At 49.1% G+C, this 19,117-nt stretch overlaps 1 protein-coding gene across 1 annotated transcript in view; it reads left to right on the top strand.

Moving 5' to 3' along the window:
* Nucleotides 1-17,275, top strand: part of Slc6a3 (solute carrier family 6 member 3) — a 38,357-nt gene extending 21,082 nt beyond the window's left edge. The window contains exons 7-15 of the mRNA XM_006990002.4: nt 1,523-1,626; nt 2,797-2,921; nt 5,019-5,131; nt 6,208-6,336; nt 6,909-7,008; nt 8,622-8,722; nt 10,035-10,202; nt 11,269-11,340; nt 15,742-17,275. Of these exons, the coding sequence (XP_006990064.1) occupies nt 1,523-1,626; nt 2,797-2,921; nt 5,019-5,131; nt 6,208-6,336; nt 6,909-7,008; nt 8,622-8,722; nt 10,035-10,202; nt 11,269-11,340; nt 15,742-15,765 (936 nt within the window). The 3' untranslated portion in view covers nt 15,766-17,275. The remainder of the gene's footprint in view (nt 1-1,522; nt 1,627-2,796; nt 2,922-5,018; nt 5,132-6,207; nt 6,337-6,908; nt 7,009-8,621; nt 8,723-10,034; nt 10,203-11,268; nt 11,341-15,741) is intronic.
* The last annotated feature ends 1,842 nt before the right edge of the window (nt 17,276-19,117 follow it).

Genomic DNA, 19,117 nt, shown 5'->3' with positions numbered 1-19,117 from the left:
GAAAAAAAGTGAAGGTCACTAGAGTCTCAGCAAGCGGACATGCACCCCACAGAAGAAAGCAGAGAGACTGCATGTGAGGTGCTGAGGGAAAAAAGGCAAGTCACAAAGGTAAGAGGTTGTGAGAAATTAAGATGACGGCAAGACTGGATGAATGGAAGGTCGGGAGACAATAGATAGATAGATAGATGCTAGGTAAATATTGAGATATTTGATTGCTAATAGATGATTGAATGATACATGATAGAAATAAGTACCTAGATAATCAAATATATAAACAGAAAGAACCAACGAAGGAAAAAGAAGAAAGGAAGTTGTCTCTAGTACCCTGTGGGAAAGTGCTCCAAGTAAGGTCAGCCAGGCTTCTGAGCAGGGCTCAGGGAGGCACTGAGTGGGGTGGGACAGAGGCCCAAGGTGTGCATGTTGAGAACCTGATGAATGGCACACCAAAATCTCTGGGAGGATAAACTGGGTGAACACTGGGAATAAGTGAGAAACAAGAACGTCTTGGTGATATTGTTCCTACCTGAACCACCTCGAAGGGTGAGCTTTCTGTAACAGAGGGGCCACACAGGACAGCTAGGCAGGACCCCTCTACTGACTGACCACCTACTCAACCACTCTGGACTTGACCTCTCCACCATGCTGAGGACCCAGTTGTCTCTGCAACCTTGACCTTCTGGATAGCCTCAGACACGTAGTCCCCAACACTGGGATAGCCCAAAGCTCTGGACATTGCTACCCAAAGGAGAGAGATGCCAGATCCTTTGTTGCCTGGGCTCCCACAGTACAGGGTTCCTCAGCAGCATCAGGTCCTCTGCTCCATGAGCTCAGGACAGCCACTTCAGACATCCTCAACTTGTCCACTGCAGATTCTGATATTCTTGTCTCAGTACCAAGGCCCCTGAGTTACCGTGGGCTACATGATGCTCAGAAACAACTCCTGGTACTGTCCAGCTCCCAAATAATGCAGGGTGGTAGATCCCTGGGAGAAGGCTTCTGAGTTCTTTCTTAACCTTCCCACCAAGGCTATGCAGTAGCTACTCGGCCCAGCTCCCTACATCTGAGCATGATCCTAACCCAAGCAGGTTATACCTGACTTTATCATTTTGGTATAACTATCAGCTCTTGTACCTTTCTTTTCACGATTAGAAAAATGGACCTGCTATTGCTGGACATCTATGTCTGGCCTCAGGTGGCCTGGGGCTCTGTGCATGTGCCCCCTGAAACCACAAGTTGATACACAAACACACAGCCTCCCTTTCTCCATGCCCTTTCAGGCCAGGGATGTAGGAAGGCTCATTTCCTAAGACAGCAGGTGCCTACCACCACCAAGCATGTACATCCCATTTGCTGAGAACTTTTGATGCCTCAGCTGGAGGTGAACGTGGAGTGTCACTGGGAAGCCTGTTCTGTCATTTGGGAGATTGCCTGGTGACAGCTCCCACTATCCCCTCTGGTAGAACTCACATCCCACAATTCTCTCTAATCATGTCTCATGCTCTCCTGTCTCTGGCTATGACAGGTGTGGATTGATGCTGCCACCCAGGTGTGCTTCTCCCTGGGCATCGGTTTTGGGGTGCTGATTGCCTTCTCCAGTTACAATAAGTTCACCAACAACTGCTATAGGTAAGCCTCAAGCTACCATTGCTGGGAGATGGTCTGCAAAACCTAGTCAGTGTCATTGATCCCAGGGTCTGCCTCTTGGAAATGAAGCATCCCTGGAGGAAAAATCACATACCATCTTCCAACAAAATCTTGCGTCTCGCTTAAAGAAGATATTGAGACATGAGGTGACGTGTGTCACCTTCAGGGAAGAGTCAGATCCCCAGGACAAGGTGGAAGGCCAGCCCTTCCTCTGCAGATACACCTTCATCTCTTTCTCCCTTTTGCTATTCTCCATCCTCACTCTCCCAGCCCCCCACCCCCCATGGATTTCCTCTCCTCTGCTCAGGGTCCAGATTTACCTAAGACCTTCCCCTAGGGCACTTAACTGTAACCCTCATAGCCTAAACTGAGGGATCCTGGGCCTGGGAGGATGTCCCTGGTGCTGAGAAGCTTAGTCTGAGTCACCTGCAACTATATGCTGGAACCCCACCAGAAAGTTCTACATCTAAAATGCAGCATTTCCTCCTAAAAACAGAATCAGTCGATCCTGAGATTTGCCCTCTTTGAGCTTAGTGGGCACTGAAAGTACAGAATAAACACAGGAAAATGGTTCCAAGTCACCAAAAGAGGTTGCATGGAGGGAAATAAAGTGGAGGGTGGGTGTGGACCACAGTCCCGAGGCAGGTTCTACCTGGACCCCAGGTGTGTGCCTAGGTGGGCACTCCACAGTGAAATGAGTGGGTCCTCCAGTGTAGACTGGCCACAGTGGGGGACCCTGACTTTCCCAGTGGTCTCCAGGCTTGGCTCCATCCCTGATTGTCAATGCTTAGAGTAGATTCACCTGACCAGCCACTTTAGTGCCCCCGTGTGCAGGAAAATTTTCTTTTACCTCCCCCTCCCCCAAACCTGTGCATGCCCAGGCTCCAGGACTCTTGGTGAGGTGGCCCAGTGCCGTGATGGCTGGGTGAGCGGGACACAGAGTGGTTATCTTTCCACTGTCCTGAGCCCTGACAGAACCCAGGAGTACCAGACAGGTTCTCCCAGTTGTAGGTCCTTTGATAGTGCTCCTCTCAGAAGCTGCCCTCCGAGCCTGCCCATCCCCTTCCCTAGATGCTGAAAATGGGTAATAACAGCTGGCTTCCCAGAGCCGCAGCTTAACTGGTACCAGGACAGTCTGTCTTGTTCCTACAGGGATGCAATCATCACCACATCTATTAACTCCCTGACAAGCTTCTCCTCTGGCTTCGTCGTCTTCTCCTTCCTGGGGTACATGGCACAGAAGCACAACGTGCCCATCGGGGATGTGGCCACAGACGGTGAGCCCCGACCCCACCACATCTCACTCTCCCTCTGGAGTGAGGCCAGAGGGACATGGCCCAGACCCAAAGGATGTTGGGTATAAGAACTGCTGAGCCAAATGAGAGCCACCATGGCCAGCCTGTGTTCTTGTGGCTTACCAGCCCCAGCCCAACGCCCAGGTTCTTCCTGCCCTGCTTCCTCCATACTGTCTGTGCTGGGCTCACACGAAACCAAGTGGTTCAGCCAACACCTCAGTCCCTCAGCCTGTTCCTGTAGATAGTGTGTGGAGGTCGGGGTGGACATTGTCAGACATTGTCATTTGGGTCCCCTGGGAGTTCATGCCATGATGGAGTAGGTAAAGCTCAGGGGAGGGGAAGACTGAGCTTTTCCAGTCACATAGTGTCAGGACAGGAAGGCACTAGGCTTCAACTTGGCTTGCCAAAATGAAGCAGCTTGTTTCTGACATCAGCTATTAGTGTTTCCTAGTAAGTGTCCAGACATCATGGCAGATTTGGATGAGATTTGGGTCTAATCAGGAAAGTCCTTGAGTCTTTGGCGAATGACCTCCCCTTCCTTCTCATTTGCCTGACTTTTGGACACTGTTTTGGACACCAAATATCTCTCCACACCCAGAAGTTGTGACCAAGAGTAGGAAAGGAGGGGAGGACTCAGTGTGGCCAGGTGACGTGGTGTTTTCATCCATTTTTCTATAACAAAATGTCCGAAGCTGGATGCCTTTACAAAGGTTAATTTAGTTCACAGAGGTCTAAGAGCACACAACCGTGAGTGTGTCCTTGGTGAGGGCCTCCAGGTGGAAGAGAGAAGGAAGAAGCCCAGTGCAGATGGGCTAAACACATAGCCTTGCTTTGTAAGTGCCCACTCTCTGCAATTAGTTATACTCATCAGCCTTCCATCACTGTGATAAAATACATAAGAGAATCAGTTTGAAAAAAGAGAAGGCTTGTTTGGGCTCAGTTTCAGAGTTCTGAGCCCAGGATCCCTTGGTCATCACTTTGGGCATGTGGCAAGACAGAACTTCATGATGGGGTCAGCACAGTAAAACAAGCTCCTGATGGCTAAGAAACCAAGGAGAGGACACCGCACATGACCTACTTCCCCCACCTAGGTTCCCCCCCAAGAGCCCATTCAGTATGAATTCATCCACCAATGGTGTTGATTTCCCCAAAATCCAACCACCTTCAACACACCAGCAACTGTGGACTAGGTCTTCAATACACGAGTCATCAGAAAGTTCTGTATCCAAAATGAAACATCAATCCAGTCCCAAGAGACCCACTTCCGAGAGACCTAACTCACTCCCTATAGATAAACAACCTCTTCGTGAGGGAGGTGCCCCCTTAACCCGGTACCTCTTAAAGGCCCTGCTACCTCATTATCAATCTATCTTCAATTAAATTTCAACATGGAGAACTGGGAAAATGGCTCAGTCAATTAAGTGCTTGTCACAAGAGCATGAGGGCCCGAGTTCAATCTCCAGACTTTACAGTGGGGTGTGTGTGTGTGTGTGTGTGTGTGTGTGTGTGTGTGTGTGTGTGTGTGTGTGTGTGTCTGTCTGTCTGTCTGTCTGTCTGTGTCTGTGTGTGTCTGTGTCTGTGTGTGTCTGTGTCTGTGTGAGTGTTAGTGCATGTGTGGGGCATGCTTGATCTGTGCAGGAAAGCTAACTGGAAAGGCATCTGGGACTGTCTGAGGCAGAAGTATCTGCCGATCCTTTTCTCTGATCCATGTTTTTATTTTACTCCTCCCATTCCTCGGACATACGTGGGTTGGGGACAATGGTGCAAACTGTGGCTGGGCAGATCTCTCAGATGACTGTCTACCACGTGCTCTTGGGGCACTCCAGCCAGTGTCTGCTACATTCTCAGGAAGTAGGACTCCTGAGGAGAAACAGGAAAGCAGTAAGGGAGAGTCCCAAGCGATCTGAGCACTGCCCACATTGGCTGGCTAAGCGGCCTTTCAGGGAGGTGGGGCAGCAGCAAGCAAACTGTGACAAGTAGGGAATCGGGAGGCAAACTGTGTCCGTGGTGAGCTCCTGGTGTGACAAGTGGGGAAGCAAGGAGCAAGCTTGTGGCAGTGATGAGGGTTTCTGCCTGTAGGACCTGGGCTGATCTTCATCATCTACCCTGAGGCAATTGCCACGCTCCCACTGTCCTCGGCCTGGGCTGCTGTCTTCTTCCTCATGCTGCTCACTCTGGGTATCGACAGTGCTGTGAGTAATGCTACCCCAAGGCTCCACAGCTGTGCCTCATTGTTGGCCTGTTCCCGGGGATAATGCCGTATGGGGCAAAGCTTGACCCCAAACAGTCCCCCAAACCTCATGTGCTTAGCACAGAGCCTGCATGTCAGGTTCAAACATCCCCATGATCACTGGAGACCCTCTCTGGACCTGAGTGGTAGTGGTTGAGTTGTAACTTACTCTTTTCTTCCCAAATCCAGTATTGGGGTCTGAACACACACACAGCAGAGCCCCAGTAGTCAAAAGGTTGGCCCATAAAGGCAGAGTGACTGGCCACCCCTGCACAGCAAGGCATTCCCTGACCTCTGGACCCCCTTATGATGGACAGAGGCTGGCTGTAGTGCAGGCTGGGCCTTGGAAACTCTTTGCAGCCCCCCGGTGTACAACCTCAAAGGGGCTGGGCCACTGAGCATTCTTAGACTCCTTCAGCCCCATCAACTGCTCAAGACCATTTACTAAGTCCTAATATCAGAATTGGCTGGTATCAGCTTTGGGCTGCCCCATGCAATTTACCCACCCTGACTGAGCTCAGCAATTGTATGCTTCCTGGAAATCCTGCACCAGGAACCCCTCTTCCCAAGAGCATGGATCGTGTACCACAGCCCCACCTCCATCATACACCCAGCTGGTAGCCCATGAGTTTCTTGTCTTGTATCCAAGATGGCACATCTCATGAGCACTGCTTGCAGACCCCAGGCCCTACCTGGCCAACCCCATTGTAGTTCAACTTGGGGACATATCCAATGCCCAGCCTGGGGCTGTGCTTGAGGGAGGGAGAGTTTCCTTTAGTCATGCATTTACCCTATCACTCTCATAAGACTTTCAGCCACTTGGCACTTAGTAGGCCCAGTGACGTGAAGGTGACTGTGGCTGCCATCCATAGAGTCTCTCTGGGGCCTGTGTCAGCCAGGGAGCCTCATCAGGGCTCTTCTTGTCTTACCCCAAGTCTGCTGTGCATTCCCTTCACAGTCACCCCTAGCATATACTCACTAAATGAAAAATCAAGCACTGGGAGGGTAGTGCCAACCACCATTCTCTGTCTCCTGCAGATGGGGGGCATGGAGTCTGTGATCACTGGGCTTGTTGACGAGTTCCAGCTACTACATCGGCACCGAGAGCTCTTCACTCTTGGCATTGTCCTGGCCACCTTCCTGCTGTCTCTCTTCTGTGTCACTAACGTATGTAGTTGCCTGCTCCTGTCATGTCTGCCCTGGGGCCTGGCAGCACAGCTGGTGGCCATGGGAACAGATACCACGCTGCATCATTTCTAGGCAGCTTCATCCTCTCCCTCAAGTAAACCCACTTCCCTGTAGTCACAGGCAGGGCAAACGCGGGTCTGGAAGCTGGTTCCAGAGAGAGTTCAGCACTTAAACAACATCCAGAATGCAACTTCTACTGAAGCTGCCTTCCTGGGGGTGGAGAGGGGCTGGAAAGTGGCGGAGACCTGTCTGTGGTGTCTTGACCACTTCTACCAAGGTGACACCACCAAGCTTGGAATTTGAGTGTCTCTGTTGCTTATTATCTGGAGCCTGGGAAAGGAAAGCACAGGAGAAGTGGTTTCTATTTTATATATTTCAGATGTTTCTCTAAGAAGCTATGTGTGAATCCATGATGCATATCAAACTTTATGGGGGTGAACAGGATATATCTCCAGAGTGAACCCACAGGATGGGTTACCTTTTAGGAAATTTTTTTGATAGACAGCTGCTACAGCTGTCCCCAAGTTCATTGGGAGCTCCTTCTCTTCCAGGGTGGCATTTATGTCTTCACACTGTTGGACCATTTTGCAGCTGGCACATCCATCCTCTTTGGTGTGCTCATTGAAGCGATTGGGGTGGCCTGGTTCTATGGTAAGTCTTGGTCAGACCAGCACTGTGGCACCAGTGTGTCAGCTGGGCTAATGTCTTCTGGCTTGATTTCTGTCAAACCACTTTGAAAAGAGGCATTTGGACTCCACTGGACTCTAGAAGTTTAAGTCACGGCTCTCATGGTATCACAGGGTATGTGGCCAGGGCCTGTCTATTGGATCAAGAAGGACAGCCAAGTGCCTACCTTGGAAGCCATGTCATGGTTAGAGATGCTCAGAGAGGGTGTGTTGTGTGGGAGAGTAAGGATTATTGAATGCTGGACCCTTTACAACAAACTGGCAAAAGGTAAATACCCCATCCAGCTAGCCAGGACCCTACCAACAAGCACAGAATAGCTTCAGCTCCATCTGGGCAGAGTGTGGTCTCCCTGTCATTGCAGGGACCTTGGTCATATAATTCATTTGATCTGTGAGAGGGATGTCAAACCATGGCCACTTCCCACAGGTGCATCTCACATGTACCTACTGGACAGGACCCTTGACCAGCTGAGTTGCTTGAGCATAAGTCAGAACCATAGGTCCTCCTCTGTTAGCCCATCAGCCGTTTATGTGCTAAGTGTCCCTTGGGGTCTAGAGCTGCTCACAGGCCTCCTAAGAGCTGCAGGATCCCAGGGGCCTCAAGTGTTTGGCGGGGGTCCACTCTTTCCCACTCACCCCCAGGCTTCTTGTCACAGTGGGGTTCTAACGGTGTCCTGGAACGTGAATGGAGCTCTAAGCAGGAGACCTTGATCAGAGCTCTAGTCAGAGACTCTTTCTGATGAGACCATGACGTCTGCTGAGCTTTTCAAAGCTGGGCACCCCACTGTAGTCCCATGAGCCAGAGACCAGTCCAGAAGTGGGTAAAGAGAGTCACTGTTAAGATCTCCTTACCAATTCCTGAATAAGAAAAGCTGAAAAATATTGCTGAAGGATGTTTTTAAAGTGTACGGCTGGGAGAAATACTAGTTATTAAACATCTAGAGATAGCTTTAAAGTAAAAATCATTACATACATACACACACACACACTGGAATACTCAGCCTTTAAAAAGGAAGAGATTCTGGCACATGCTCCAACATGGATGAACCTCAGGGACACATGCTAACTGAAGCAAGCAAGTCCCCAAAAGACATATACTGTGGTGCCGCCACCTACATATGATCTCTCAAGGGACCAAGCCCCTAGAAACAGAGTGGAATGCTAAGTGTTGGTGTGGGATTTAGAGTTGAATGGACAGAGTCTCAGTTGGGGAAGATGAGAAAACTCTGAAGATGGAAGGTAGTGATGGCAGCCACTGAGCTGACCCTCAGAATAGTAAGTTTTGTGTTAGATGTGTTTTGCCACAGTGTTTGGCAGGTGGGAAATTTCTGTTTGCAGAAGGAGGTAGGGAGGCTGTGGGACCTGGAGAAGGAGCTCCAGCAGGGTAGGGATGGAGTATTGCTGGGTCCTCAACTCACCCAGCAGACCACAGGCCTCTTGGAAGCATCATCAGAGTCAATTAGCGCAGGCTGAGTATAATCAGGGTATGGGTTCTGAGGGGTGAGGCCCCTAGTGTCTAGAAGAACTTCTGCATGCCCAGTTTCATGACCAGTCCCATGGCTATCTCTTCCTCCTTAGGTGTCCAGCAATTCAGCGATGACATCAAGCAGATGACAGGGCAGAGACCCAACCTGTACTGGCGGCTGTGCTGGAAACTGGTCAGCCCCTGCTTCCTCCTGGTAAGGACCATGAGCCTAGATACTTCCTGCCTCTGCCCTTGAATCCATTCCAATGCCTTGAGATCACTGAGAAAGATGCCAGAGAGCTCACCTTGCTTCATGCAGCGATTAGCAGTGACATAGATCCAACTGATATATGTAGCTACACAAGCGAGCTCACAGCCCTCTGCAGCCTGAGGGAAACTCTTGCACCCACTCAGTTGGTCATAGGTAGGACACAGCCAGTGTCAATGGCCAGGGGGACCTGCCTGGGAACCCCCACAGCACTGGCTTCTTGTCTCTGACTGAAGCAGTTGATCTTTTTTTAACTATCCTATCTCCTGGTTGACAAGCTCCCTCCCCAACATGAAAGAGCTGACCTCGATCTTAGGAGACACAATGAAGTATTTGAGCTCCATTCTATATTGCTTCATGGTATTAGATAAAACCTATAAATTATGCTAAGCAGTTCATCCTACCAACTTCACGGAAGCATAATTTATGTAATTCTAAACTTAATTTTAAAACCCATTTCTTACAAAGTTATGATCTTAGCAGAAAATAAAATGTTACCATGTGTGTCTCTAAGTCACTGTGCTATCTCCTGGCCACAGCAGGCAGTGCACACTGAAGGCATGTTATTATGTGGCCTCTGCAGCAGATCACACTCCCCAACAAACTGACCAGATCGAAATCAACTTACACGTAAGAGTGTGGCTTTGTCAGACACAGTGCTTTCTAAGAAATGTGTCATCTGCTGGAACAAAAAAACAAGTATGAGATATGTGGGTCCAAATGTATTTTCCAAGATGGACAGTAAACTTTGCTGACCCTGAGAAATACACAAGTGAGGATTTGCACCCAAAAAAATGCATCCTAACATACATCCACTGGACTTCCTATGTTTGGGAAGGGCTGTTGTGCCCAGGCACAAAGACCATGTGTAACTATATAGTTCATGCCAATCATGTGTAGGTACAAAGTACAGGTGTAGTATGAAGCACATGTTTAAGTACACTGTACATGTGCAAGCACAGGGTATAAATACATAGTGCATGTATTGGGTGCAGTCTAGGCACAAGTAGTCTGGTAGGCACACATGTAAGCACACTTATATATAGGAATGAAGCACATATGTAGCTACACAGCAAGTGTGTAGGTATACCATTGGTGCCTCAGGAAGATGTCGTATTGCTTGGGCCAGGCCCAGGTAGCCTGGTGGGGGATGGCACTTGTGGCCTGTGTGGCTAGGAGACCTGTGGATCACTTGCTGATTTTGTACTCTATCCTCACACCTACCTGTGTGTCTGACCTCTGTGCCCATTTATTTCAGTATGTGGTCGTGGTCAGCATTGTGACCTTCAGACCCCCACACTATGGAGACTACATCTTCCCAGACTGGGCCAATGCACTGGGCTGGATCATTGCCACATCCTCAATGGCCATGGTGCCCATTTATGCAACCTATAAGTTCTGCAGCCTGCCAGGGTCCTTCCGAGAGGTGGGTGTTTTCAAGGGGGCTCCTCACCCTAATAGTTCAGGTGTCCCCATTCCTGGACTATCTCAGCCAGCAGGAGGCTGGAGGTGGGGCCATGATGGCAATAATGGGCTGGTGTAACAGAAAAGAGGGGTATGTATGTATATGCCATATTTGTATTTTGTGTGCTGGTGTGCCTACAATTGTGACCGTGTGTGTGTGTGTGTGTGTGTGTGTGTGTGTGTGTGTGTGTGTGTGCCTGTGCACATCACATCTATGACTGACTATACATACCTATTTGTGTTGTGTACACATGTGTGCCAGTGTATCTATATGATTTGCCTCTGTGCATCCATGTGTCTATGTGATACCAGTCTATGCCTACATGTCCTGTTTGACCCACCCTGGCTACTATTCCTGGAGGAATAACTTATATGATGGAATTGTGAGTGGACTAATAGTTCCCAGAGACCATTCACACTTGAGTTCCAGGGCCTCCTTAAAGCAGTTTCCCTGGATTGAGCAGCAAAACCCATTGTACCTGTGGGGCCCAAGGACTCCACCGTGGAGCCCCAGTGTCCCTTGGTGTTGGAATCTGCAGCAGGTCCCTCATCTCACAGGTTGGCACTCAGAGGTCCCTCTGTCAGTCTGGCCACACTGGGTCTAGAACAGAAGCAGAGTGTGTGGTCAGAGGACAGCCCTTCCGCTGCCAAACTTAGAAGGAATAGGGCTGCCACAGTGTCCAACTGAGAATCAAAGACAATCCTGGGACCTGAAGTCTATTCTGGGGGCCCAGGTGACATCTAGGCTCTAAGAACGGATGAGTAGAAGGAAGCAATACTTCCTGTGGGGGTAAGTAACAGACCCTGAGGGACCTGCATGAATCCACAGAGGGATAGAGATCTCAGCTAGCACAGCACTCACTGTGTATCAGAGCATCGTTGGTTTGCTCTCATTCAGCGTTAAGGACCTGAGGCTGTGGTCCCTGAGCCTGACTCCTTTTGTGGGAGTCCTCATTGTATAATGGGTGCTGGCTGGTCTGTGCCAACCTGGGCCCCATGCCATACCAACAACCCCCGTTCTCTCTTAGAAACTGGCCTATGCCATCACACCCGAGAAAGACCGCCAGCTAGTGGACAGAGGGGAGGTGCGCCAGTTCACGGTGAGTCTGACACCCTGTTCAACCCTCAGGGAGGGGGTTCAGAGAGACTTGACTAGTCTCCTCTAACTGCTCTAACACCCATAGGACTCACAGCTGCTCTAGCAGCCCCAGAAGGCCAGGAAGCTGTGTACAGAAAAGCACTTGCCACACCAGCAGATCTTTGATGCTATCTAGGGCCACCCAGAAGCCTGAGGTGGTGGACAGGGCAGCAGAAGTTGTTCATGGAGACGAGCAGCCAGGGTGACATTGGCAGGGATGCCTACATGAGGGGAAGAGCCCTGCGGGGACAAATGTGAGGGTCCCTGGGATCTATGCCCTCCATTCTTGGAGAGATGACAAGAAAAGGACCATGAGATAGAGGGCCTGAAGTAACTCAGGAAGCAGGGCCAGAAGGGCTGGGGCTCACAAGGAAAGGCTCATGAAAGCTTGGAGTTAGTCAGATGTCCATCAGGGTACCTGAGGGCAGGGAGGCTAAACTGAGTGAGAGAAGAGTCAGGCCTGGTCAGGTGTCCGTGGAGAAAGCAGGCAGGCCGGGGAGGCACCAATGAAAGAGAAGGATTCTCAGACCCCTGGGCTCACTTCTGCCCTCTCTGAGAGCCGGGTGAGTTCTTGTGTCCCACAGGCGGGTGATATGTACTGTGAGCTGCATGTGCAGAGGCTGTCCCCTCGCACAATGCTCTGATGGTGAGTCTAGCTGCACCTGGTATCTTTGGCTTTCATAAAACCATCCCTTTTGCTTCCTCAGTGGCCCGAAGACTTGGGTATCTTTTTCAACACTAACATAAGCCTCAAGTTTCATCCTGATGATCGGATGAGGTCGACTGAGCCACTCACATACAGGGGAGCTTCATCTTGATACCTTTAGTTGTTTGTTCTGTTTTTGTTTTTATTTCCCTCCTTGTTGCCTTCTTGGTTGAGCTTTTTGCTTTTTCTTACTCCGCTCATCTTTTTCCACTTGCTTGGAACCTGCATGTTTTAATTCTTTAAATAGTTATCTTTGAGGGTAGCACATAGTTCCCTCAAAGTCCAAAGTTAATATGTCAACTCACCCTTTGAATATCAATTCCAACAACTTAACCCTGCTACTGGTTACCAAGTCATTGTCTTAGGTTCCATGCCCATCATCCTTTTAGCCCACGAGTTAGACATTGTTGCTGTGGGTTTACTGTGTTACTGCTTTGTGAGAACCATAACCTGGGGTTCATGAGTTCTTGCTGTTTGTGACTTCACAGCATTTTCCGTGTGCATTTTTCCTTCCTGGATCATTTTATGGGTTCTCAAAAACAATCCTTGAGACATCTCCTTAATGAGCTCTCACAACCCACTCCCCACCTTCAGGTGTCTATGATCCTTTCACTTTGCCTGTGTCCCTGAAAGCTCACAGCCCCCAGTCCTAAGGGCCCTTCACAGCTGTGCTTTAAAACCCCCCTTTGCCCCTGGATTCTCGAGTATGTGCCTGGGTCATATTTGGATTTCAGGGGCGCAGTTGCACAGTGGCTCTGGTCACTGGTCTAGACATTATCTGCTCACTCCCTGCATTTTTCTCCGTACCCTTTGGATGCTTTCTGATGTATCTCCCTGCCCATGCTTCTGTGCCTACTGAATCACTGGGAACTTCCTTTGCCTTTATTGATCCATCCACTCGTTTTAAAATTAGTCGGTGTTTTTCTGGAATGTGTAATCTTATGTGAGCCTGTGCAGAAGGCCTACCCTCTTGCCTGTTACAGCTTCTTCTTTGAGGTTTGTTTGGGGTCCTTTTGTATCTTCCATGTCTCCTCTTAACTTTTTGAACAAACACAGTGAGATTATCTGAGATTTGAACTTTTCCGTCAGTTGGGGTCAGCGTCAGGCTTTGCTCACTAGAGCTTTTTTAAATTTTGCTTTTTGTTTCTGGTAAAGTTTAATCAGAGCCAAGGTGCGTGCCTTTTTCTTATTGCGTCCTGGATATTTTTTTTAACATCTGTGTGTGCATGTTGGGGTGGGAGTCAGTGCATGCATGTGTAGGTGTGCATGCCTGTGGAGGCTGGAAAAACACCCTAGGGTATTCTGGTGTCATCCTCAGGACCAAGCCTGACATTTCCCCAGATTCCTGGGGTGAACACAGGCCTTCGTGCCAGCAAAGCAAGCACTTACCAACTGAGCCCTCTCCCAGACCTCTATATATTGGATATTTTGTTTTGCTTTTGTTTTTATTTTATATAGAATTTTACTATGTAACTCTGGCTGGTCTGTAACTTGTTATACAGACCAGGCTGGTCTTGAATTCACAGAGATACACCTGCTTCAGCTTTCTGAGTGCTGGTATTAGAGGAATATGTCACCACACCTAACTGAATATTTTCAATACCTTTAAATATTCTTGGAGCTCCTTGGATCTTTGGAGGTGTGCGTTTTAAGACTTGTTGGGTGGGTCCCAAGAAGCATTGGCATAGATCTGTCTCTCAGCCATCTCGCAGGCTTGAGTAAGGGTCTCCAATACACTGCAGGGGCAGGCACTGATCCAGCCCCACAGGTTCCCATATCCTGTCACACTTGCTGCTCAGGACTCAGCCCATCTCTGCAGGTATTCTTTGCTGCTCTGTCCAGCAAACTCCAGCCACATAGGTCCTTCACATTCCAGGGAGTTTTCTGGGCTCTGACTGCACTCTGAAATCCAGAGACCCTCCAGGCAGCAAGCAGTCTGGGTGGCTGCCTCATTCATTCTTCCTGAGGTATCATTTAACCATGGCCATCAGATGTCCAGTGTCTTGCAACCCCCATGGATACCTGTGGTGTTCAGCTGAAGCTATTTCAGATGGTAAATTCAGTCTTGTCATTCCCCTTTGGTCAGAAATCTGAGTGTAGCTCTGGTCCATCCATCTTGCCTGCTCAGTAATATTCCATTATGTCAACAGCCCATAATTTAGCCCTGTCTCTCTAACCATATCCACTGCTCTAGTAGCTACCATTTGAGCCTCATTTGCTCCATCTCTGGATTCACACATGTCAGTCACTTTTTCTAGTATCTGGCACATAACCATTGTGCCAGCTGCAACATCTCCTGTCCTGGACCCTGAACTCTAGGCTCTAGGTTCTGGGTTCTAGTTCTTGATGATCCTTGTTCGGAGCTCAGTGTTCCTGGTTTTTAAAATATAAGTCACCCTGTGCCCTCCTTTCTCTGACTATCACCTAATTGCCTGCTTCTGTTGGTGACAGGGACAGAGGGGGTCGGGCTGTCCCCAGATCTGCTGCACTTGGGCAGAATTCTGGGTTCTGGCCCTTCTCTGTGTACCTCCAGCCAGAATTCTGTTTCTTTTCTGGGCCCCATGCCACAGTTGGCCAGTGCCTTTGTGGGCCTAACCTGCAGACTGCCTTAGGCTCTGCCCACCTCAGGCCATGCTGTGGCATGTTCAGACCAGAACTGAAGAGCCATTTGAGAGGAAACCAAAAGATTGTCATGTGGCAGCAATGGCCATGGCCTCTCTCCTATCTCTGGTTCAGTGTGTCAGACAACAGTCTTATGAGCCGTGTTGTGAAAACACTGAGCAGGACAGATCTCTGCAGTCAGTGAGTGTCCACAAATGGCTCATGATCAGAAACGGGATGAGCAGGCAGCAGAACAGGAGGCTTCTGTTCTCAGTCCCTGCATCATCCGCACCATCAGCACCATCCGCACCATCCGCACCAGCAGCACCATCCGCATCATCAGCACCAGCAGCATCATCAGCACCCTCAGCACCATCCACACCCTCAGCACCATCAGCACCATCCACGATGCCCCCTCCACTAGCACCTGGCCCATACCCAGCAAAACAGGCTTCAGAGTGCAGCACCCCCTGGAATGGACCCAACAGAGTTTCAGCGTGCAAGGGAGAAGGACACTACTGGGCCACTCCCAACTCAGTAGGAGGATAATATGGAGCCAGCCCTGGATATAAAGATGTCCTGCATATCTCACTTCAACTGCTGGTCACAAATATGCTGGCCAGTACTCTGGCCTTCTAAGCAACTGAGCTCCGCAGGCATGACTATTTATTGTTATGTTAGTTCTGTTTTATTTTGCTTTACTTTGCTTTTTTTTTTCTTTTGTTGAGACAGAATCTTACTGTAGCCCAGGCTAACCTCAAACTCATAACAATCCTCCTGCTTCAGCCTCCTGAGTATTGTGATTACAGACATTAGCAACTGCACCTAGTTTCCATGTCTCTTCTTCATCAAGCAATTCAGTATTTATAAGTTTACCAGGCCATTGGCTCTTGGTGCCCCTCAAGAGTGGCATCCACCAGTGGTAAGCTCCCCATAGGGTAGTGGTGCCACCTGTTGAGTTGAGTCCATCTTGATTTCGTCACAGGGCCACTGGCCCATAAGTGACAATTGTAAGGTCTGCTCCTCACTTCTGAATAAACGATGCTTTCTTTCCAGCTGCGCCACTGGCTGCTGGTGTAAAGTGGAAGGGGACAGCAGCCAAGTGGGACACCTCACAACAGCAGGACGGGGAGCCACCAAAGGAAACCCAGGCATCAAGAAAGGAGGGCCGCGTCCACCCTTCCCCTTTGCTGTGTGGAAAAACAATCAAAGCGCGGGCTTCAGTGTTTGACTGTTCACACCTAATCCATGATACAAAAGAAGAGGCCTCTGTGTGTATGCGGTTGTAAGAACACACATCTCCACACAGTGAGGTCAACTGTGTCCCTGTCCCTACTGGGTAGAAAATACTTGGCTGGTATCTGGTCCCTGCAAGGCTCACTCCCCCATCTGTGGTCACCCTGGAAGAACAGGTCTTACTGTCCCCTGCACTCTAGGAGAGGGACCTTGGTACCTGTATATACACTGTGCCAGAATCCTCGTGCTCACAGTAGCTGCCTAGACCCTTTCTTTTGCTCAAATTTACAATGTCAAGTATCCTGTTTTTTCTGCTGTGTAGAAGGTAGAAAAGACGGTTAACACATGCCAAGTGCTTTCCTGGTGCTTGGCTCTGAGCAGACACCGTGACCTTAGTTAGCATCCTGATCATACATTACACACACACACACACACACACACACACACACACACACACACACACACACACGGTCTGTTCTGAGCCACAGAAGACAAGGGACTTGGTACAAGTGGCCAGAGATTCTATGTTTTTTCCTTTATAGCTGAGATAAATAGACATGAAATAAGGTTGGGATACAACCCATACTCCTAGCCCCTGGGAGACCTGCTCAGCTGTGGTCACTTCAGTATGGAATTGAAGGCCACAGAAAAAGTGTGTTCCTCACAGTGTGTCCCAACCCCTGGACACCTGCTCTGCACAGGGTCCCAAAGAAAAAGATCATATCCTTGCCCTGGAGTCCTGCCTGATCTTTGGGGAAACACCCACTCTTGGGTTTGATTTCCCAGAGGCTCCCATCACATCAATGGACACTATCCATATTATAAATGGCTTTTTAAAATCATATGTATGTGTGAATCAAAATTATTCTCAAAATGCAAGGTTAGTTTGTTCAAATCTGTTTGCTGATGTCCCTGTTTTTGTTTACAAGAGTAATTAGCAATACCATAGGAAGAAGGTAGACCAAGAACCACCTTCCCACAGAGTGCTGGCTTTAGCCCCTGGAGTGAAAAGTGGATGTCATGATTTTCCTTTGAGTTAATAAATGAACTTTGGCCTGGCCTGTATCCCACAGAAATGGTACTACATGTCTGTCTGGGAGAGCCAAACGTAGGTGTTCTCTGCAAGCAGGCATTGGCATGAGGGATTTGAGTGTGCCACCAGGTGGAAATGCAAGGCTACTGGCTTCAGGACTGCAGTATGTCTGAGAAGGATCAGGCTTCCTCTCTGCCTGCTCTCTGCCTCCTCTCTGAGGAATGGCTCCATGTAGATATCCAGGTGTTGTCAGCATCTGCTTTTTGTCTTCATAGTACCTTGTATGGGTCCTTACAAACAATAAAAGAAATATATGTTGGAAACAGGCTCATCCTTGTTGCCATGTGTTTCTTGGCTGTTATCATGTACAGCATCCAGCTTACCTGCTCATACATGGGAAAGAGGGGTGGGTCCAGCTCCCCTAGAGAGAACTCTCCCATCTAAATACCCCTCAGCATGTCTCCTACCTCACTTTACATCTCCCATGCACCTCCGCACCTGCTTCTCCCAAACCTGGAGCAAGTTCATATGTGGGACTCTCTCACAGGTGTGCTAAGTGTAGTAATGACCCTGCTCCGGGTCCATACCCCTGCGATGTGTGTGGCACTCACCTGCTCATTTCTGTAGGACACACTGTCTACCTGCCCACCTTCCTCCAGTCTTTCTCCAATCAGCATCCTGTCAGCTCCCTCCACATCCAGATTCTATCCCCCGACCCAACCACAACAGCTGTCTGAGATCTCCTTTCAGAGACAAATCCTGGGATCTTCTGAGTGGGCCTCTAGGATCTATATCCTATTCTATGACTGGAGGGATTCCTTGGACATTGAGAGACCAAGACACACCTAAAGAAAATCTCCTTATGCTTGGTTTAGTGTGACTTGTAACAAGTTATGTAGTCATCAACACCATGACAATACAATAGTCTCCCTATAACCCATGATAGAACAAACACTTCCATCCACATGACCTATGCCAAACCACCGCCCCCCCCCCCAAAAAAAAAAAAAACCTCACTTCCTTCAGGTTTTGGTCCACTGAAAAGTTATTGGGGATCAACTACCTTGACCCCAGATCCACATAGTGAGCAAAAGCCTCACTGCTGGGGCCCACTGCCTGAATGCTGGCCATAGCAGCCTCAAGGGTGATAGATCAACTTCCTGTTTGATTGTGGTCACTGTTTATACTGCAAGCCACTCTGAAACTATACAAAGAGCTGTGCTTGCTGAGGGATTTGGGGAGGGGTGCACTAGCCAATGTCTGTGGCTCAGGACATACACAGGGCTGGAACTACTTCCCATCCCCCCCCCTTCCCAGCCTCCAGCTTTTGGCTGTTCACATTATGCCCTGCACAGCACAAGAGGAGAAGGCATGGGGGCTAAGTGGGAGCCAGAGCTCTCAGAGATGGGTGATATGGACAAGTACCTTGAGAAAACACAGGGAACCCTATGTAGACGATGCCTCAGGACTGGGGCATCCACTACACCAATCCCTGGAACCATTAGCTTCTCTGCAAAGCTTTACAGGTATCCAAACCTAGAAGGAGCTGTGAAGAACATCAGTGGCTGGAGATTGACTTGCCTAGTGCTCACTACAACACATGATTCAGAAAATGTCCTAAGGAGCAAGAGAGTGGAAGGTGTATGCTCTGAATATGTAAAGAGCTCTTACAAATCAATAAAATGGTGGTTCTTTGAGGAAAACAGACAAAAATCATGAAGGGATCCCGAGTGATTCATCTTTAGTACTGAAGCAAACACCCAAGAAAACCTGCTTATAAAGAGAAAGGGGTTGTTTTCGCTCACAGCTTTGGAGATTCCAGTCCATGACCGGTTGGTTGGCTCGGGGCAGCAGCAGCACAACCATCATGGCAACAATGAGTATCAAAATGGATCCATCATGGGATGGGACATGAAAGGGGGAAGAACAGGAGGTTAGAACAGGAACACTATCCCTTTCAAGAGCATTGCCTCTGACCTAACCCCCTCCACTAGCCTCTGCTTCCTAAAGGGTCAACCACTCTGGTGGTATTGTGTTCCCCAAAATATTGTGCACTCTAATAAATTTATCTGGGGTCAAAGAACAGAATAGCCACTAGATACAGAGGCTAGAAAATGGTGGCACTCACACCTTTAATCCTAGCATTCCAGAGGTAGAAATCCC

Source organism: Peromyscus maniculatus, chromosome 15 (genome assembly GCF_049852395.1).
Source record: "Peromyscus maniculatus bairdii isolate BWxNUB_F1_BW_parent chromosome 15, HU_Pman_BW_mat_3.1, whole genome shotgun sequence".
Classification (NCBI taxonomy): Eukaryota; Metazoa; Chordata; class Mammalia; order Rodentia; family Cricetidae; genus Peromyscus; species Peromyscus maniculatus.
This window is presented reverse-complemented; position numbering and strand designations above follow the sequence as displayed.